The sequence below is a fragment of the Hypanus sabinus genome, chromosome 9, assembly GCF_030144855.1.
Source record: "Hypanus sabinus isolate sHypSab1 chromosome 9, sHypSab1.hap1, whole genome shotgun sequence".
Classification (NCBI taxonomy): Eukaryota; Metazoa; Chordata; class Chondrichthyes; order Myliobatiformes; family Dasyatidae; genus Hypanus; species Hypanus sabinus.
In genome coordinates this window covers 108,448,842-108,471,259 of record NC_082714.1, presented here as the reverse complement: position 1 = coordinate 108,471,259, position 22,418 = coordinate 108,448,842, and the positions used below count along the sequence as shown (strand labels likewise).

Sequence of the window (22,418 nt, the reverse complement as noted above, 5' to 3'; positions counted from 1 at the left end):
CAAACTATATTTTGACAACTCTCCCTCAGCTAATGGCAGTCGAGTCAGGTTGCGAAAACCAGATTACTGCATTTTGTTAACATCACAATGATATGTAGGATCCTGCTATGTATAGCCTAGCCCTGCAGTTTCTTTATAACACAACTACATTTTTAAAAAAATCAGTCGCTGCAAATCTCTACATAAAGGAAAATGCATCCCTTCCTTTCTTAACCAACTTAATCAACTTTCTATGCTTCCTTGACTAAAGTATATTTCTGTTCGACAACCACATTCATTTCAGTGGCTCATTTCCCCTTCCTATTTTGATAGGGTATTAACAAAAGCACATCTCTTTCTCAGCAAACATCTAACTCCAGTTCCAGATGCAACATCAAATTTATAGTGATTCACCAAAGCTGCCTCTGCAAATGACCCCAAATTCATCCATATTCAGTGCTGACAATTCTAAGCTCAAGAGATTCTACAGATGCCGGAAATCCAGAGAATCATACAAGATGCTGGAGGACTCAGCAGGTCAGGCAGCAAATGAATAAAAAGGTCAAAGTTTTAGGCTGAGACCCTTCTTCAGGACTGGAAAGGAAGGGGGAATAAATATGTCAGAATAAAAAGTGGGGGGAAGAGGGGAAGGAAGACTAGCTGGGTGATAGGTGAAGACAGGTGGGTGGGAAAGGCAAAGGGCTAGAGAAGAAGGAATCTGACAGAGGAGAGTGGAACATGGGAGAAAGGGAAGGAGAGGGACTGGGGAGGTAATAAGGAAGGTAAAGAGAGAGGTAGGAGGCTAGAGTGGGGAATGGAAGAGAGAAAGGGGAGGGAAAAATTCTGGGTTTTAACTTCCAATTAACAACCAGTCCTATTCAACATATGAATCAGAAGGGTGCAGTCCCCTATAGCCAACTCTGAAACAGGCACCACACAATATGATTGTGGATGATCAGCCATGGTCACAATGAATGGCGGGTATGGTTCAAAGGGCCAAATGGCCTACTCCTGCACCTATTATCTATAATCCCAATTAGTGGCATTCTCTGCAATCTTCATTAAATGGCTAGAAATGGCAGCTGCTTCTGTTGGAAATAAATATATGCAGAATCCATGTTCTCCAAGTACTTACTATACTGTTCCCCCATCACTAGAACTTTAATTGCACACACAGAATTTAATGATAAAGTTTTTCATAAACTACTAACGAACTTATAACTTAAACAGTACTCAAGAGTTAATTGGCGTCTTCCATCTAGAAAAAGAAATTTTAATGTATCAATCTTCATTGTGTGGAGATCTTCAAGACAATATACAGATTTCATATTACCATAACCCCAATCTCAACCTATTAAAGTGCACCGTGTTTCCAATCTAGTCAGGCAATAGTTGAAAGCAAAGATCAATACCTTGGATGGGAAGTGCTGAAGGAATTCCATGCTACTGAAATTAGAAGCGAGTTATTAATTTTCTGTTAAGTTTACAGCACATCAGAACTCAGCATCTGTTCAAGACCCTTCACCAGAATTTTTCTACCATGCAGCTGCCTTGGTCCTTTCAACACTGCAAGTTACAAGAGAAACTGCTGTTCCAATGACTTTGGCTGCAATGTCAATGAATTTCCAGAACATATTTCAGATATTAACCACAGTCTGCCAATGACAGTTGCCCCTCATGCCCAATAGGGATGCTATTAAAACTGACTGCTTTGTACTACCAGCTGTATTCAATCTAGTAGGTGGTGAGGTTTTCATCACACTTCCTGCCTCGAACTTTGTATGTGATGGAGAAAGTTGAAGGGAACAGGAGATGAGCCACTCACTACTCTTAGAATCAGTGTTGGCATTAACAGTTTAACTTATTAATCAGTGACAATTTAAGGATCAATTTACAGAAAGAGCGAATGAATTTAGCTTGACATCTTGAAGTCTAGAATCCAGAAGCACAACAAACAGAATTTGATGTTGGAGAGGACAAAAACAATGTGTTTGTAAAACTAGCCTTAAAGTTGCCAAGCTTAAAAGACAATGGAAAAAAAATAGAAGTGATCAGAATGGGTTGCTACCTTTGCAGAGTCGGATACAAATTTAGATTAAAAATCCACTAATTGACCCATTCAGTGGTAAGGAAGCAAATATTGTGGCAGATCCAGAAATTATGGTTTCAGTGCTTTTGTAAAATTCAAGCCTTCACAACTGGACAAGAGAAAGACAGTACAAAGGCAGTCCAGGAGCTAAGAAACAGTATATAAAATGATCATACAAACTACCAGCAGCGAATAAGCTACACAACTATGCCAAGTTAGTCTCACAGTGCTAACTAACAATGGTGTTACTGGACATAGATGTTGGAGAAAGATGGTGCTGTCCACTATTCTAAAATCTCTGATTATTGACTACAGGAAGAGGAAACCCGAGGTCCATGAACCAGTCATCATCAGAGATTAGAGGTGCAGAGGGTTAGCCAGCAACTTTAAATTCCTCAGTATTAACATTTCAGAGGACCTACCCTGAGTCCAGCACATAGGTGCAATACAAAGAAGGCACAACAGCTCCTCTTCTTTGTCAATGCTTTAGATGACATGCCGAATCTTTGAAAGTTTCTAATGAACTTCTAAAGATGTGTGGCAAAGAATATACTAGCTGATTGCATCATGGTCTAGAATGGAAACATCAATGCTGTTGAATGGAAAAGCCTATATAACATAGGGCATACAGCCCACTCCATCAAAGATAAAGCCCTGCCCACCAATAAGCACTGGCACAGGAAAGCAGCACCCATCATGAAGGACCATATAAGGTGACATACACATATGTACTTAATGAGAAAGGATATTACCTCTGAAACAGAATCAGGTTTATAATCACTGACTTAGGTTGTGAAGTTGGTGTTTTGTTAACAGAGAGAATGTAATTTACAACATGGGGGGGGGGGGGGAGGAGAGACTATTTTAATGCCATGAATATAATGCAAACTATATCTGAAGATTTTAAATACACAACTGTGGCACAAATGGACACAAAGGCAGGAGTCAACAACACACTGTAGAGTCAATTCCCAAGGTTCTATATTATATCTCCAACTTAAGATAATTCCCTCTTTTTTTTGTTCATATCAGGGCAAACTATTTTTACCTCCTTCCACCATAATCCCCAAACTCAACTTCCCCACCATTTTTAATTGATATATTTTGACCTCCTGGGCATGCTTTATTTCCATATCAGACAAATCCCCTTGTTCCAACCAATCTTTTCTGAACCTAGACTACTTGATTCCCTCTCAGGTCTAATGAATGCCTGAAACTTTAACAACTTCTTTTCTTAGTCTGACCTGCTGAGTTGAGTTTCAGATTTCAAATTCTAATTATTTGATTTTTAAGTAACTGTTTTGCTGCTTTGCCTCCAAAAATGAACAGAACAAAGCCACAACCATTTTTAATAGTCCTACTATTGATGGACCTTTCGTTCAGTCATTTTATTTTGCAAACATTTATTCAAAAAGGCACACTTTGCAAAAATGTGCAACATTAAATCTGTTGCAATAATTATTGTCAATTACCAGGACATTTTCAGTCTGCCATTTATCTTTGTGAAAAAGAACGAAGTTGATGATTCTAAACTGTGCATTTTACAGATCCTTCCATTTTGATAATGCTGGTCAGGTGTTCAATAAAAGTTAGAATATGCAATACAACTTTTTTGTAATGAGGCAGCTTGGTGGAATTGGCGTTTATGCAACAAATTAATCTTCTTCAAACGTACTTGATCTCTGTGTAAATATCCTTTAACCCCTCCACTCCCATAGCCTCTCTGAAAAACAGCTCTTTGAAGATAAGGCCTATCGACGAATTTCCAATCAGCACTCACATACTTGTAGAAATTGAAAAGGATGCCTTTTGACTTGAAATTAGCAATCTTTCTATAAGGAGCCTCAAAACTCAATTTCTTTGAAATTAGTAAAGAATCAAAGTAGGTTTGTAATAAAATCCATAAAGTCTACTTTAAACATACAAGTAAAGACTTTTCTTTAAAAGTTAATTATTTTCTCCATTTTGTCAACACTGGTTGAGATGGTTATAGTTAATAATAAGATATTAGTATAACAATATAAGATAAGAATATAGTTAATAATATGACAATAGGACAATGGATTATGAGTTTCTTAAATGAAAAACCACAGTAATTTTATAGATCTTCTGAAATACTTAGCCATTAGGCAGCAATCTCAGTGAGAAAGTTTCATTTCAGATGTTCATTGCTGTACTATAGCGTTTTGCTTGTAGGAAAATTTCTGGTTACATTTTATGCAAACTTTGAAAACAAATATTAATTCTGGTTTTGTTAACCTAGCTGTTACTCTTTGCAGATAAATGGACATGGACAGGAAAACTAAAAGCTCAAGTACTGCATGGTGTGAGACACAAGACTAAAATTCTAACATGAACAAAATTAAGTATTTTTTGATTTCACTCCCTGCTTTCACACTGATGTACATTGTAATTTCTTATACTGTGAAACCTATTGAACAACCTGAACAGCAGAGCTGCACCAAGTATTGTCCTGAAATTTTACAAGGCAAAGAAACAGCATTACAGGCTGGAGAACAGTGTGAAAAAGAGAAGGTAAAATTATTTGACATTCAAATTCCAATCAGTTGTTCCAAAATGAAACTTGAACTTAACTTCATAACAAGTTCTCTGTCAGAAGAAGAAGCTAACTATCCTCTAGCTTATATTATTACTATCCACAAAGAATTTGAAATGTTTGTAAAACTATTGCGAGCAATTTATAGGCCAGAGAATGTGTACTGCATCCATATTGATCAAAAGTCATCAAAAGATTACCAAAGAAAAGTAAAGAGCTTGTCTGACTGCTTTAATAACATCTTTCTGGCTTCAAAAATGGAATATGTTGTTTATGGTGGATTCTCACGCCTACAAGCTGATATAAATTGCATGAAAGATCTTGTAAACACAACAGTTGCATGGAATGCAGTTATCAATCTCTGTGGACAAGACTTTCCAATAAAAACTAATAAGGAAATTATCTCGTATATAAAGCACAAATGGAGGGGCAAGAACATTACACCTGGAGTACAACAACCATGGTATATGAAATACAGGACAGAGTACAGTTACAAAGAGAAGATACAAGAAGGTGAAGCCAAAATTTACCAGCTTAATCAGACAAAAGATGCACCACCTATGGGTCTCACCATTTATTTCGGAACTGCATACTACATGCTTACGAGACAATTTGTGAAATTTGTATTGGAAGATGAACGTGCAATCACACTTCTTGAGTGGTCTCGTGACACATACAGCCCTGATGAACATTACTGGGTGACACTGAATCGCTTAAACGGTAAGCTCAGTAAAGTTATGTGAACTTACAAGCCATAAAGGGAAGGGCATCTCATAATTCACATTGAAGGTTTAAAAAAAAGTCAAACCCTCCTGTTCCAACCAGGAAGCAAGTCCAGTTTATTTCAACAAAAATGACTGTTGTTTCTCATCTATAAGAAGTGACCAACAGGAAGTTAAAAGTTAAATCTTTCAAGATGCAAGCTTAAACTTTCCAAGTCTGCACCAAATGTGAAGCAGGTTGCATCACATTACAGAATTAATTTGGCTTTTATGTGGCAAAACCCATCACCACAATCTCAAATTTTATTTCAGTCAATTTGAAACAAAGTTTTGTTTTTAAATCTTGTTGAGGGAACTATTCTCCCATCATATAAAAAGTGATTAAGGAGACAATGTACAGAAATTTATTTAACTTGTACAGAGCTGATGCATGATTACCAAAACAAAACGCGAGCTTGATGTTAGTCCACTGTATGTTTTGGGTGTCTATAGGAAATCTGTTTTCAATGTAAATAGACTCAAACTTTTCATTTTCAAAAACATTTCAAATTAAGAAAACAAGGAAGATCGACTTCCAGATTTGGACTAGAAATGTATGGATGTGTAATGTAGCTTAATCTGAAATACTTACACCAGGGTGATTAAAGTGAGCACATATCTGTCAGGGAAACATCTAACGCATGGGGAAAAAGTAGAAAGATTTTTATCTCTTCCGACTATGCTTTTTTCTGAAAGCAACAATCTATTAGAATCATGCATTTTTACAAACTACCTTTAAAGAACTACACTGGTATTTAGTTCACTTCTGATCCTCTCCACCAGTATTGACTAGAGGTTGCAATAATTCCTCCCAGACTCTTTTTTGTGTGGTTTGATGGTGACTGACACAAGATGATCAATGCCAATACAAACCCAAATCAATGTTCATTCCATTGGGTGCACTGCCAAGGTAAGGCCAAATTCAAACTAAAGGAAAGGAATCTCATACTCTGCCTGGTTAATGTAAAACCTCTCAGCATGGACATGACATTCTCTAACTCTAGGTAACTTGCTTACCTTGTTCTTTACTCATCCCCTTTTGATATACCCAGGTCCCCTCACACACATCCTTCCTTCCAAAGCCCTAGCCTCCTATCATCTAATCTTGTTTACCCTAGTGCCATCTGCCCATCATCCACACACTCCTCCCACCCTGTCCTCTCCACCCATCTCCTCAATGCTTCAATGCTCAAACTTATTTTCTTAAAGATTCAATCATCTGCTGCACTCAATAGTCTCCACCCATCACCTCCCAGCCTCTGCCACTATTTCCACCCTTCCCTCCATGACCTGACACCACCTGTCAATCAGTTTCCTCATCTGAATCCACCTATCACTTGCAAGCTCTTGCCCCAACCTCCCCTTTACCGTCTTATACTGGCGCTCTCCCCTATATTCTTTCATTCTAAGGATCTGAATTGCAAGGTTAACTCTCTATTTCTCTGCACAGTGCTGCCTAACCCATTGAGCTCCTCCATCCGCCTGACATTTTTCCCTTAATGTTAACTGCCTCAGCAGTAATACTGTCAATAAAGTTTGCATCCAATAAAGATGGTGATCAAAAGACCTAGAAGGTTAATCACAAAAACCACTTCAGTTCATAGGGAAAGAAAAAGAAAGCTAGCACTCTGATTCAGCCAGCCCAAATGTCATCTAAGAAGCACTGAAATGTCTTTTGACTCAACTTTTCTCCAAAACTGCCCTCAGCAAGCCATGAAGCCATTCCTTTAGGAAGAGGGTGATTATGATTGGGACATGGGGGGCTTGCAACAAAGTATATATTTAAGTACTGCTGTACGTTGTGATTGAAAGTAGATTGGGAAGAGGGGAATTGCTCAATATTATTCCCATTTCAAGTTCTTCATCCTTCTGATTTAATTGTGAATACAGACAACTTAATACCATTTTCTATACGCAGATAAATATCTATTTGGGAACAGTATTGAACGCAATTAAGATTATATGAACAGCAACAATTGAAAAATTTCATGAATATACTTCCCAAAATGATGGGAATGTGGAATCTGGCAGATTGAAAGTAATCTGGTGTGGAAATATGTTGCCTGATATAGCCCTGCAGTTGGGAGATTTCCACTGGCTTTAAAATAGTACTAGTGACGAGCAAGAACAGGGTAGGCAGCTTCAACGACTAACGCCCAGTAGCACTTGCATATACTGTAATGAAGTGCTTTGAGAGGTTGAAAATGGCTAGAATCAACTCCTGCCTAAGCAAGGACCTGCTTTTCCCTTTCATCACTATAGATCAACAACAGATGCAATTTCACTGGCTCACCACTTGGCCTTGGATCACCTGGACAACAGCAATATCTACGTCAGGCTGCTGTTTATTGATTACAGCACAGCTTTCAACACCATCATACACTCAGTGCTAATCAACAAGCTCCAAAACCTGGTCCTCTGAACCTTCTTCTGTAACTGGATCCTTCACCTCCTTACCAAGAGGCCACAGTCTCTGTGGATTGGAAATAACATCTCCTTGCTGACAACCAACACTGGAACTCCTCAAGGATGTGTGTCCACTGTCTGCTCGACTCTCTCAACACCCACAATTATGTCTATTGTTGGCAGAATTTCAGATGATCATGAGGAGGCATACAGGACAAATAAGCTGGTTGAGTGGTGTTGCAGCAACAATCCTGCACTCAGTGTCAGCAAGACCAAAGAATTGATTGTGAACGTCAGGAAGGGGAAGTCAAGGGAATACACATCTGTCCTCAGCGAAGGATGAGAAGTGGAAAGGCTGAGCAGTTTCAAGTTCCTAGCAGTCAACATTTTGAAGGATCTATCCTGAATCCAACATATTGATGTGACTATATTCATTAGGCGTCTGAGGAGAATTGGCCTGTCACCAAAGATACTGGCAAATTTCTACAGATGTATCATGGAGAGCATTCTAACTGGTTGTATCACCATCTGTTATAAAGGGATCACCGCACAGGATTTTTTGAAAAAGCTTCAGAAGGTTGTAAACTCAGCCAGCTTCAAAGGCACTGACCTCCTCATCATCTACTCAACCTTCAAAAGGCAAAGCCTCAAAAACAGAGCATCCATCATTAAGGAGCAGGACAGCCCTCTTCTCATTGGTACCATCAAGGTGGTACAGGAGCCTGAAAACACATACACTCAACAATATGTAATCTTAAGTAAATGGTGTTTGACAATTATTCCCTGGGTCTGAACCTGAAGTCCTCTGGTAGAGAGGCAAATCGACATGCCAAAGACATGCTAGTTAGTAAGTTAAATGGCCAAACATTCAGAAGGAAGGAGACTGATGGGTATAGGTGAGGAAAAATGGGATCAGTGCAGATGGGTGGTTAAGGATGGATAGCTGGTCAAAAATCCTTCCTCCATGTCGCATAACATGTCCTAATTTCCTGATCCGCTCCAGGAACTAGGAGGTTCTCCAAGGATTCTAACCCCATCCCCCACAAACCAAATCCCTCCTCGCCCACAACCTTTGTATGCTCTCCTTTGTATGCTTCACAATGGTAAAAGCAAGTGAATAGCATGCTTCTATGGGTACCCATGAACTCCTCTGTCACGAAGTTTGCTTTATCAATGAGACACATTTTGCTTTCACACAAATTTTTCCAGTTATTTCGGGAGTACATATGATAGAAAGAAAGATCCTGATCAAAGATCTCAGCACAAAATATCGACTGCTTATTCCCTTCCATAGATGCTGCCTGACCTACTGAATTGCTTCAATATTGTACATAGCTCTATAATGTTTCTTTTTCTTCCAAGATGCACCTAATACGACCCCAAATCTCACATGGGATGGTGACGTTCGAGCAGTTGTATGGGCACCTTCTGCTGGACCTGCACTTGATGGTTGCTATGGTAAGCAGAAGAAAATATATACATTTGATACTTTCTCCCCGCACCCGCCCTTCAGAATACATTATCTGTGTGAGTGTGTATGTGTGCCGGCTTACATTACACCCATCTTATGTACAGTGTCAAGAAGCCATAGGGAAAGAGAGGTGTGCAGGCAAGCCAGAACAAGGGAGAGAGGACAACGGTCATTCCAACTAATTTGAAAGTTACCAAGCTCGGTACACTAAAGATCATCTATAATCTTGTCTTACTCTTTAAAAAAAAGCTTTCAAATATTTTACAATCTGACTGCAACCTACCCGTTAGGTTAGAGACAAGATTTTGACAAGTCATTTTCTTCCTACTTTTTTTTTTGCCTTTCACTTTCCTGGTCTATTTCTGTAATCATTCAGTATCCCCTCATGCTGATAGGCATATACTGTATCAATATTTTTCCCTTCTGAGTAAAGTCCTAAATACTTCATTCCTCTATAGATAAAAATTGGCTGAAGCAAGCTGTGGAATACGAGACAAGATAGTAAACACAAGAAAACAGAAATTAAGAAAGTCTCTCAGTTGACAGTTGGATGACTTGCTGAAATGGGCAATTCTGATAAAGAGAAAGTTAATCAGTTTAAGTGTAGAAGCCAGAGTTCAGAAAGCTGTAACATGCCCAGACAGAAAATGGAAGCTGCTCTTCAAGCTTGCCTTGGGCTTTATCACAACTCTGGAAGAACTGTTATATTAGCTTAATTTATTCCTATTCTTTAGCACAGCCTGGCACATTAGTTCCAGTGAAGAGACCTACTGTTCACTAAACTTTATTCCTTTTGCACTAGCAATATCAAACTGCTGTCATTATCCCATTGACTGGAACAACAAACCTACAACAATCCTACACTCACTGTATCACTGATACTCGCTCTGACCCATTTATCCTCCCCCCACTTTCTCTGCAAAATGAAACTGACTTGTTTTTAAACTCAAGAGATTCTATAAATGCTGGAAATCCAGAGCAACATACACAAAATACTGGAGGAACTTAGCAGGTCTTCAGACAGAGTCCTATGAAGGGTCTCAGCCCAAAATGTCAACTGTTTATTCATTTCCATAGACGCTGCCTGACAATGCTGGTCATTTTGAGACTTAATTTTATCTTTTTTACCTCAGCACAATGAAGGGATAAACCATGCCTCTTTCCACAAATATTTTCTGATCTTTAATGCTTCAAGTATTTTGTATTTCAGATTTCCAGCATCTTCTATTTTTTGTTTTCTAATTTCCTTAAATGTACTGCTACTCAGGACTAACAACAAACTCATAGCTTTAGTTACAGTACTACACCTACTGTACAGAGGAAAGCAATAGTGGAAATTTTGCTTTAAAAATGAAATTTAAGTATCAAAGACTTCAAAAGTCAAGGAGGAACTTCACACATAAATGCAATATTGCCCTGTGCAAGGCTCTCTATTGAAGAACTGCACAGCAAAATAAGATGCCTAACTGTAAATAATGTTTATTCCAAGTCTCAGCTTTACTTTAACTAGATGATCTGCACTGTATTTTTCAGGACATTACACTAATAACATTTGTGTGTATGGCCTAAGAAATCTAAAATGGATCATTCAACAGCCAGACTTGTTTGCCAATAAATTTGAACAAACGACAAGCCCTCTTACGGTAGCATGCATGGAGCGATGGCACAGGGAACGTGTACTCAATCAAACGTCAGAAATCATACAGCCACACTGGCCTTTGAAGGATTAAAGGTACTTAGTATTGTAAATAGTTCCAATTATTGAGAATGCATTTGATCAAAAATTCCAAAGGCAGCTGTCTCATTCATCAATTCTTGTGGGGGGGGGGGGGGGAGCATGAGGGAATATGCAGCTAAAGCCAGAGGTTCAGAGCACAGGCTGATACAGACCAAGTGTGTTAACATGGGGGAGAAAATTCACTGTGTTTTACTTCCTGCCTCCGTTAGGCACACCAAGTTCACTAGAAAATTATACTATATGCCGTTGCATCCTGATGCTTTTTGTAATCCAATGATTCTTCTGAAGTCAGGATGAGGCATAAAACTTGATGCTTAAGATTGTTTTATTACATTTTACAAGACCAAAGAAGATGAGCAGGAAGAAGATGAGAGACAATGAAAAGAGGGATTAAAAGTAGTGTGGTCTTCCCATACCAAACCACTGAGAAAAGAAAATTTTATTGTTAAGTTAACCAAATAACATAGACAGATTCAATGTGACACCCACCACTGAAACCAAGAAGTTTCCAAAAAATATAGTGGCAATGCAATCACTGGAAAACTCACTGCATAATCATATGTGCTGTATATAGGTGATAATATAAAAATACAAACAAGCATTACAAAGTTCAACTACAAAAAATAGCAATTCTTCAACCTAATCCAGGATATGAACACCCAACATGTGTACACCCTATTCTTAAGAGACAAGTCTTGGGAAGACTGTTGAATCTCTGTGCCGCAGGCATTTTGAGGGGTTGGAACTAGAGAGGGCGCTTCCCATGTCTTCACACTATCAACACCCCATCTCCCCTTTAAACCACAACAATTGGTGACTGGATTAAACCGAGCAGAATGAGAAGTGCTGAGCTGACTCCCTCACTGTATTAGTAAAGTCAGCTTGTGCCTACCCACTCTCACAGCACAGCTCTTTCTGTGATTCCCTCCTGCACACTGTTTTTCCATTTCCAATTAACAGAAGTCCAGGTGCAACATGTTAAAAAAAAGATGCAGTAATTTACTGGAGAAACTTCATAGGTAAAGCAGCATCTGTGGGGAGGAGGGGGGAAGAAGAACTACTGTTGGAGCATCAGACTTAAACTCTGCATCAAGTCCCAAACATTGAAAACTCCTTTTCTCCCAAAGACTCTGCTCAGTCTACTGATTTCCTCCCACAGAATGTTTGTTACTCCAGACTGCCTGTCTACTGTCTGTACAGTTACTACAGTCTCGCCTGTCTCCACTGAAACAACGGTGCACTTTGGTACATTCATTTGCCCAGAAAATCCACCATAGCCAAAGGCATATGAGTGCAAGATTATCAGTTTTATTTTACATACAGAGGAACAATAAAAGAAAGCAAAGCTCTGACTGTATACTCTGCCAAGGCTTTTAGCCAAATATCCAGCTTTGTCTTGTGATTCAGCAGTTTTGATTGAAGAAATTATGAAAACTGAAAAATATATTTTGGTCAACTGATATGCCAGCTCCTCAGAAATCCTTTAAAATATTTTTCAGTGCTATCTTTTCTGATAGATTAGTGAATTAGATTTTTGTTCACAAGGTTAAGGGGTTCTTATAGAAACTTACAAAATTATAAGAGTGCTGGCCAGACCAACTGCAGGAAGGGTGTTCCCAACAGGTGGGAAGTCCAGGATGGAGAGTCATACTCCTGAAGGGATGAAGGGAACCAAAGTGACCAAGGTTAAGACGAAGAGGAGGAGAAATTTCTGTTCCCAGAGGGCAAAGATAATGTGAAATTCTCAACAGAAAGATGGATTTTTTAAAATTTCCTGTATCATTTCCATCCAATATGGATAGCCTCCAGTTAATACTCTTCACCTCAAGTGAAAAGATTCTTCAGATACAAAATACAGCATCAAAATTAAAGATTCCTTTCCCAAAGAAATAAGCTTTGTACCGCAATCACATCTTGAAATAATATACATAATTTACATATCAACCTTTAATTAATTCTGCAAGCCATGTTTTGAGGTTTCTTGTAACTTAACCTATAAATGTATAGTATTAATCTGTTAAATCATAATGCACTGCCTCCAAAATCAAATATCCCTCTGTAAGCATGATGCAAAACCTAACTTTGAACCCCAGTTACTGTCTGCCCAAACAATATAGTTTTGTATTCCATCTTGAAATTAAGACAGACATTGATCATTTTTCACTAGAATTTAGTATTCGGTAAATAGAGAGAAAAAAAATCAAAAATTTTGAATTAGAAAGCAGGAAACCATATATCAGGCTTGTCTAACATCTGTCACAGGGAAAATGTTTGAAGCTTTTTTTGAAAGTATAGTAGCGCCCTTACAAGGTAATTATGTAAAGTCATCATGTTTTGGGATAGGGAAATCTCATCTGATCAATGGAATTTTTTAAAAACAATTTGTACTATGGATAAAAGATAGATAACTAGATTTCCAGAAGGCATCTGGCAAGGCTCTGCCAAGTTATTGTGCAAGATACCTGCTCATGATATGGGAACTAACATATTGGCCTAGAACAAGGATTCCCAACCTGGGGTCCACAGACCACTTGCTGAATGGTTTCAGTCCGTGGCATGTAAAAGTTTGGGAACTCCTGGCCTAGAAGAATAACTGCCTAACAGCAAACAAGCATAATTGTGCTTTTTTCTGTTTGGCAAGATGCAACAAAGTAATGTGCCACGGGGATCGGAGCTGAGGCTTCGTCTGTTACCAACTTATATAAATGTGTTGAATGAAAGTACTGAAGGTGTGGCTCCTAAATTTGCAGATGACACAAAGATTGAATAGGAATGTAGTGAAGCCGACTCAAGGCATTTACAGAGGCACATAGAAAGGTTAAGTGAATGGGCAAGGATCTGGCAAATTGAAACATTAAGCTTTGGAAGGAAAATTTGGAAAAGGAAGCATTATCTAAATGATGAGAAAATACAAATGAATCTTGGTGCTTCAGTGCATAATTTGCAGATGACAGGGAGGCACACAGATGCCTTCTAGGTTAGAACAGGTGAAGTGGTGCAGATATGAAAGGCTAGTCTCAAAGAAGACGGGGATAAAAACAGGAACAATGAGCCAGACAACGTTACAGAGACATGGGACATGGTTAGTGGGGATGCAGTGTTGGCAGCACTGGATGAGAAGGTACAGCAGAATAGAAAGGCATAATCAGTACTAGGGTATGATCAAGATAATCTCAATTACTGAATGCTGACAATGTGGAATCAAGTGGAAATTAAGAAACTGAAGCAACAGTAATCTGAGAATCTCAAATTATACATACCAATGGCGAGAGATAGAAGTAAGGATCAACTAGTTGAAAATTTAACAAAACAGAATGGAGCCTCTTAGAAGGTTACAATGAATATTCCTTTCCCCATTTATAAATATTTTACAGATTTGTTGTACACATTCAACATATTTGTTAGAATATGACTTTCAATTTCTTACCTTGTGGCAAACTTGAGTTTTTATTTCTTTCATAGCACGGTCCGAGAAGACACAGCCACAAGCACGAAGGTAGCAAAATCTATCAGGAAATCAGTCAGATTACAAACTGTAGCATTAACATTAAGTTATTGCAAATTCTGGTTTTAAATAAATTATCTTTAAAATGATTGACAAAAGATCCTCCAAGTGAACCTTTCCACCTTTGATGGAAAAGAAACACATAAATCCCATGAACTTGAAAAGGATGACAAACAAAATCAAATAACAATCCATGAAAGGGAAGAGAGCCTCATGATAAGGTGTCATGGCAACAACCTTTCCCCCAATGTCAACAACAGAAACTGGTCATTGACTTCAGAAAAGCAGGTGGGGCGGGGGTGGTGAACATGCTCCTGTTTACATCAGTGATGCTGAGGTCAGGAGGGTTGACGGCTTCAAGTTCTTTTAAATAAATATCACCAATACCCTGTCCTGATCCAAGCACATAAACACATCACTCCCTATACTTGCTCAGGAGGCTAAAGAGACTGGGCATGTCCCAGCTATTACTTTTATCGATGCATCAGAAATGCAGGACGGCTTGGCATGGTACCTGCTCTGCTCAAGACCACAGGAAACTGCAGAGTTGTGGACACAATTTCATTACAACAGTGCACTGAAGTTGTACGGTACAAGGGAGAACAATAACAGAATGCCGAGTAAGGTGTTACAGTTGCAGAGAAAGTACAAATTGGTAATAAGATACAAGGCCACGATAAGGTAGATTGTGAAGTTAAGAGTCCATGTCATCATACAAAGTAGCCTAGTAACAGTGGGTCAGAAGCTATCCATGGAGAGACCTGCTGGCAGCCGATGGGGTAACATCTTTTTGAACTTGCTCCTACCTTATCTATCTTTTTGTTTCCTACCAGTTTTTTGAAACCTTATTATAAATCTTAATATTGCTCTATTATGTCTTTGAGAAAGACTAAAGCCTCTGCAAAAGAAAGATGGTTCTCCAACCACTTTGGAATCAATTGGAGACTTCCTTAAAAAGCAAAGAACAGAACTCTGAGGAATTTCAACATTTTATTGTCAAGTTGGACACTATTCAACAAACTGTAATCAAACATGAAAAGCGAATTAAGGAGAATAAAGAGACTTTGTCGATATGGGAAGCAGACTTAGAAGACATGAGTAAGCTCTGCAAAAAATTATCATTATCTAATGAAAAATTAACAAAGATTACCAACCTGGAAAGCAGAAGCAGAAGGAACAATCTACGTATTCTGGGTCTTGAAGAATCAATTGAAGGTGCCCACCCCATGGAGTTCTTTGCAAGTTTTCTGAAGCAGCTATTCCATGATTTATTGCCATCCATGCCTAAGTTGGACTGTGCCCACCAACCACTGCCACTCCCCCCAAACCAAAGTCGGGAGAGCGACCTAGGTCGGTTATTTTATGTTTTCACAAATTTCATACTAAGGACCTTTTAATCCTTCATACCCATCGAGTAGGAATGATCGATTACAACGGGAAGATAATCAGATTCATGGAAGATTATACACCGGAGATTATGGCTGAATGTGCTAAGTAAAAAGAGGTCATGTCGCTGCTTTATAAAGGGTTAAAGCTCTCCCTTTGCTTCCCTGCACATCTTAGAATTGTTGAAATGGCTGGGATCTGTTGAACACACACAGAAGCTTTTGAAAGCAGAAGATCAATTGTGTTATATCACTTCTAAGAGCAATTATCTTTTTAATGTTGGATAGAATGTTTTAATAAACTTATGCTTTGACCATTTATATATCTTGTTTTTTGATATTTTGATATTAAGTTTTTTTTCTGTTTTGTCTTGGTAGGAATATAATAACCTCGAATGATTGGAGTTTTGCCAGCAGGATTTCTTTGGGAGGGTTGTCTTTAGGGTTTAGCATGCTGACTGTTCTTTGGCTGGCTTTTTGGCTTTGGGAGAGGGAGGGGGATGGGGTCTCTTTTTTCTTTGGAAGCTGGGTTGGGCTAACATCAAATTTTCTGAGAGTACCTTATTTTATGGTTCATTCTCTGGTTCTAATAAGTTATGGTCAGATCTTTTAACTTCTGTTAATTAGAATTTATAATGGATCAAAATATTAATTTACTTAGTTTTAATGTGAAAGGGTTAAATCATCCTGTGAAACAGAATAATATTTTTGCTTATATTAAAAAATTATTTTTCTACAAGAAACGCATGTACGCAGTTGTGACAACGTACGCCTTTTTAAAAATCGGTGGAGGGATCTACAATTTCATTCTTCATTCAGAGCAAAATCTCAAGGGGTCTCAATTTTTATAGATAACACAATTTCTTCTGTCCAACATAAAGCTGTCTCTGACCCTAACGGGCAATTTGTCATACTGTCAGGGAAACTAGATAAAAAATTAATTGTATTTGCTAATGTGTATGCCCCCAATGTGGATGCCCCAAGATATTTTGAGCATTTCTTTTCATTACTGCCAGATTTGAGTTTTTATTTTTAGTGATGGGAAGAGATTTTAATTGTTGTCTAGACCCAGTATTAGATCGTTCTTCTCTTAAATCAGCCACACCTAATAAATCAGCTTTATATATTCAATCCAGTCTAACGAAATGTGATATTGTTGATGTCTAGTGTTTTTTTTCACCCAGCAGAAAGGGAGTATTCATTCTTCTCTCATGTCCATCATTCCTATACCAGGAATGTTTTTTTATTGCTAGTCAAATGATTCCATTAGTTCGATCTATTGAATATAAAGAAATAACTGTATCCGACCATTCTCCTGTATTTCTATCTTTAAATCTTCCTGGTTTCACTCATATGAACAGATCCTGGCATTTTAATTTAACTTTGTATCTGATAAGGACTTTCTAAAATTTCTGGAGAATCAAATTACTCTTTTTTTTGAAGAAAATGCGTTGGAAGAGACTTCTAGTCTTATCATTTAGGACATTTTTAAGGCATATATTAAAGGACAAATTATCTCCTATACTGCATACATTAAGATAAAGAGGGAACTGATTTAGCTAATCAATTAAAACAATTACACCAGAAATATGCTTTGGCACCAGACGCTAAACTATACAAAAGACGTATTGAAATTAAAACTAAATATGATCTTCTTATAATGTATCCAATTGAAAGCCAACTTTTAAAAGATAGAAACCATTTCTATATACATAAAAAACTGGTAAACTATTGGCTAATCAATTGAAGACCTCTATAGCTAAACGGCAAATTAAAGAAATTTGCAAAACCAATGGTGATATGACAACTGACCATTTTGAAATAAATGACACTTTTAGAGAATTTTATTTTAAATTGTATAGGTCTGATTTTGTTAAAGATAATACTTCAATGAACAATATTTTAGACCAATTAAATATTCCTGGACTTTCGGTTGATAATCGAAAGCAGTTAGATCAACTTATTTCTCAGGAGGAAATCACTGAGGCTATACGTTCATTGCATTCTGAGAAATCTCCAGGACCTGACAGATTCTCTGGAGAATTTTATAAGGCTTTTTCTTCATTGCTTATACCTTATTTATGTTCTACCCTTACTGATTACTTCAAGGTGGGTAGGTTGCCACAGTCTTTTTATGAAGCTTCCATTTCGCTTATTCTTAAAGAGAATAAAAATCCCACTGAATGCTCTTCACGTAGACCAATCTCTTTACTCAATGTTGATGCTAAGATCCTATCTAAAGTTTTGGCCCATAAACTTGAAAATATTATACCTTCTATAATATCTGATGATCAGACAGGATTTATCAAAAAATCGATATTCCCATTTTAATATATGGCAACTGTTAAATGTTGTGCATTCTTCATCCAAGGAAATATCGGAATGTGTGATTTCTCTGGATACAGAGAAGGCTTTTGATTGAGTTGCATGGAATTATCTATTTAAAACCTTAGAAAAATTTAAATTTGGGCCCAATTTTATTCATTGGATTAAATTATTTATCCCCCTCTGCTCAAGTCCTTGCTAATTTTCAGATTTCTAAACCAATTAAACTCCAACACAGAACCAGAGAAGTATGTCCGTTAAGCCCTTTGCTTTTTGATTTGGTATTAGAACCTTTAGCAACTGCCTTTCGAGAGTCTAAAGATGTCACCAGTATCTTAAGGAAAGGTACTATTCATAAAGTCTCGCTTTATGCTGATGACCTTTTGCTTTTTATATCTAATGTTACAACTTCTTTACCCTCTTTGTTTCTTTTACTGACTAATTTTAGTCGGTTTTCAGGATATAAATTGAATTTACATAAGAGTGAATTGTTTCCTTTAAATAATTTGATACCAAACCAATATTAACCTTCCTTTTAAAATTGTAAGAAAACAATTTACATATTTGGGTGTAACAATTACTAAGAATTATAAAGATATATACAAAGAAAATTTTCTAACCTTAATAAATTATGTGAAAAAGACACTTTCTAATTGGTCGCCTCTCTCGTTATCATTGATTAATCAAATTAATTCTATTAAAATGAATATTTTACCTAAATTTATATACCTTTTTCAAGCTGTACCTGTTCTTATTTCCAAGTCTTTTTTTGATTCTTTAGATTTGATTCTTTCTTCCTATATATGGAAGAACAGAAACCCTAATTAAATAAAGTCCATCTTCAAAAAATTAAAAAGAATGGAGGCCTTGCTCTACCCAATTTTAGGTTATATTATTGGGCAATTAACATATGAAATCTTACATTCTTGTTATATTATATTAATCGTGAGGATTGTCCAATATGGGTCTTTCTGGAAGCCAACTCAGTTACGAAATTTTCTATTATTTCTCTTCTTAGATCCTCTCTTCCTTTATCTTTAAATAAATTAACTGACAGTTTGGTGGTTAAACACACTTTGAGGATCTTGCTACAGTTTAGAAAACATTTTGGTTTATTGAGCTTTTCTCTTTCTAGTCCAATTTTTTCTAATTTTTTTAAACCATCTGTGACCAATCTGTTTTTTTAGAGAATGGGACAGATTAGGCATTAAACGATTTCAGGATCTGTTTCTTGGAGGGAAACTTTCTTCTTTTGAGCAACTCTCAGTGAAATATAACCTATTAAATACCTACTTTTTTCGATATTTACAGATTAGAGATCTTTAAAGATCTAAGCTACATATATTTCCTACTAGCCCGGATAAGAACATAATAGATGTAATTTTTAATTTGAAACCTTTTGAAAATGGCTCAATATCTTATATTTATGGTCTGTTGTTGGGATTGAGAATGACTTCTTTAGACATAATTAAAAAAGATTGAGAAAAGGATTTACAGTCTAATGAGACGAGGGCTATTTTCAAAATGGTTAGTTCTTCATCATTATGTGCTTGACATTCCCTCCTACAATTTAAAGTGGTACATAGGGCTCATATCTAAAGTCAAGTTCTCGTTTCTTTGTAAATGTATCTCTTTATTGTGACAGATGTAACAATGGAGAGGCTTCATTAATTCATATGCTTTGGGCATATGAATTTCCAGCCTTGAAAAATATTCCAAACTTTTTCTGTACTTTTTAAAGCTAATTTTAAGCCCAATCCTTTGACTGCCTTATTTGGTATTGCTGAGAAAAGAGTAATAATTTTTGAGCCTTCTCATTTGCAGATACCGGCTTTTATTTCTCTTGTTGTTAGGAGGGCGATCTTGCTTAAATGGAAGGAGGTTGCCCCCCACCCACATACATGCTCAATGGTTAGGCGACGTTATATCATGTTTAAACTTAGATAAGACTCATTGTTCAATTTCTGATTCTAACCAAGATTTTCAAACGCTATGGGGAGCCTTTCTGAACTATCTTAAAAATCTTTGAATTCTTGTTGTTATTAAAATATAGATCTGGGCTATTATTATAAAACACTATATGGTAAAGTACTTTTTTTCCTTCTTGTTTTTTTTCCCCAACCAGCTTTGTCTTGGTAGTGGGCATAGATTTTTTTAATAATATAATTAACCAATTATTGTATTTCATAATTCAATTTACTTTATTTGATTTATCATGAATATGGGACACTGTGGTTGTATCAGTATGATTTATGTTTACTGCATTTTGTGCTATCTTTTTTTTATTTATAATAAGTATCCTTATGAAATATGTATTTGTGTATATGAAAGTTAATCAAAAAATATTGGAAAGGAACTGTCCATGAGCCTGTATCCTTGAGGAAATCAGCCTCACATCCATGTCTAAATTTCTTGCTGCTTCACTAAAGCAGGCAATATTATCAAAGAGCATTTCCATCCAGACGTTCTCTTTTTACCCTCTCTCCCACTGGGTAAACGACAGAAAAGCCTGAAAGCACATAGCACAAGGATCAAGGACAGCTTTCCATCTCACTGTTACAAAATTATTTTTTTGATGAGATGGACTCTTGACCTCACAATGTAGTTTATCATGGCATTGCATCTTATTACTTGCCTGCACTTTCTCTGCTCTAGGGGTGTTAATCACCAACAAAGCATTATACAGATGTTTTAATTTACAGGGGAAAAATGACAGAAATAGAAACTATCAGAAAGAAAAAATTACTAAATATGAAATGAGTATGTACAATAATTGATGAGGAGAAACAGCCATTTTTACATTGTGAAATGGTAGCTAAACAAAACAACAAAAGGTACAATATGCAAAAAAAAAATCTCCTTGCCCCTCAACAGTCATGTCAAGAGGGAGGTCGTACACAATTGAGAAGAGGCTGTGAAAGTTACAGCATCAGATGATTATACTCAAAAAAGATCACTGCACTTCTGCTGTCAGCCAAATACAACTGTGTCTTGAAATACAAACAGACAATTTTAATGTCAAAGATAAATCAGATTCAAACAACTTACTTCTGTCGTCCATTCATTTCCAAACCAACCACAGGACAGATGAAAGCAGCACAGTGCAGGTCTTCAAACTTATCACCCTTTGTGTTGGCCTTGTCACCTTTCCAAGCTGGATTATTGGTCAGATTTAGCTCCTTGACATCCTGAGGATTATATAAAATAAACATGGAATATCCTGGTCTAATAACGCTTTCCTAATAAAGGGGTAGGTTGTGTCAACTTTTCTCTTCACAGATTGCTTATTCAAAGCATATTAAAATCCAAAATCTATCTCAAACAAGGAAATTTGTATCATTAATTTGCATTTTTGCTGCAGGAGTATTAGTCAGCCAAAGAAAAGAATATATTTGATTGTACAATTGTCTCTACTCAACATGTCTAAGTGAATGAAGGGGACTCCAAAATATAGTAATATCTGAAGCAGGGATTATGTTATAGACTCTTAGAATTTACTTCTGTAGTTTATTGGTCCTCTACTACCTGAGAAATAAATATACTTTCCTCTTACAACATCCAAGTAAGTTGAGCTATTATTTCTCAATCACTTTGGATCAGTTTTATACCCTACACAAGTGTCAATTCAAGTGGGCCTTAGTACCCTTTTTAAGCCCATTCAGCATTGCCAACACTTTGCCAATTAAACAGCCACGATATCCAAACACACCTACGCGCAGACATCAGGATTTACTGAAAGATGATGCCACATTCAACTCCATCTTTCTGGGAATTACCACTGAGATCCAATGTGTATGTTTAATTTTCTCTCTTGGGGACAGCACAGGGGTACAGCTGATTAAGACACCATCTCACAGCTTCAACCCTGAGCTTGATGCTGTTTGTCAGGAGTTTGCACATAATCCTTGTGACAGCATCACCTTCCTCTGAGAGTTCTAGTCTTCTACCACATCCCAAAGATGTATGGGTTGATAAGTTAACTTACCACTGTAAACTTCACCCAGAATGTGAGTGGCCACGATTGAACAGCAGAGCAGGTTTGATGGCCTGAGCCTGCTCCTATGTTTTACGACAGAATCGCAGTGGGGGGTGTGGAGTGTAAAATTGGATTAGTGTAAATGGTAAGCATGAACTGATGGGTCAAAAGGCTTATTTTCAAGTTGCATCACCAAGGGTCTTTGGGCATCTCTGATTCAGGATCA

General features: G+C 37.2%; 2 protein-coding genes across 2 annotated transcripts in view; one reads left to right on the top strand and one right to left on the bottom strand.

Annotated features, from left to right (window-relative positions):
* Nucleotides 1-22,418, bottom strand: part of rtf2 (replication termination factor 2) — a 59,610-nt gene that overhangs the window by 28,135 nt on the left and 9,057 nt on the right. The window contains exons 4-5 of the mRNA XM_059980392.1: nucleotides 21,265-21,404; nucleotides 14,429-14,507 (exon numbers count right to left, since the gene is read on the bottom strand). Of these exons, the coding sequence (XP_059836375.1) occupies nucleotides 14,429-14,507; nucleotides 21,265-21,404 (219 nt within the window). The remainder of the gene's footprint in view (nucleotides 1-14,428; nucleotides 14,508-21,264; nucleotides 21,405-22,418) is intronic.
* The window catches only part of LOC132399713 (beta-1,3-galactosyl-O-glycosyl-glycoprotein beta-1,6-N-acetylglucosaminyltransferase 7-like), a 32,133-nt gene that overhangs the window by 7,101 nt on the left and 2,614 nt on the right, over nucleotides 1-22,418 (top strand). Inside the window, exons 2-4 of the mRNA XM_059980391.1 lie at nucleotides 4,348-5,345; nucleotides 9,155-9,250; nucleotides 10,797-10,995. Coding sequence (XP_059836374.1) covers nucleotides 4,421-5,345; nucleotides 9,155-9,250; nucleotides 10,797-10,993 — 1,218 coding nt within the window. The 5' untranslated portion in view covers nucleotides 4,348-4,420 and the 3' untranslated portion in view covers nucleotides 10,994-10,995. The remainder of the gene's footprint in view (nucleotides 1-4,347; nucleotides 5,346-9,154; nucleotides 9,251-10,796; nucleotides 10,996-22,418) is intronic.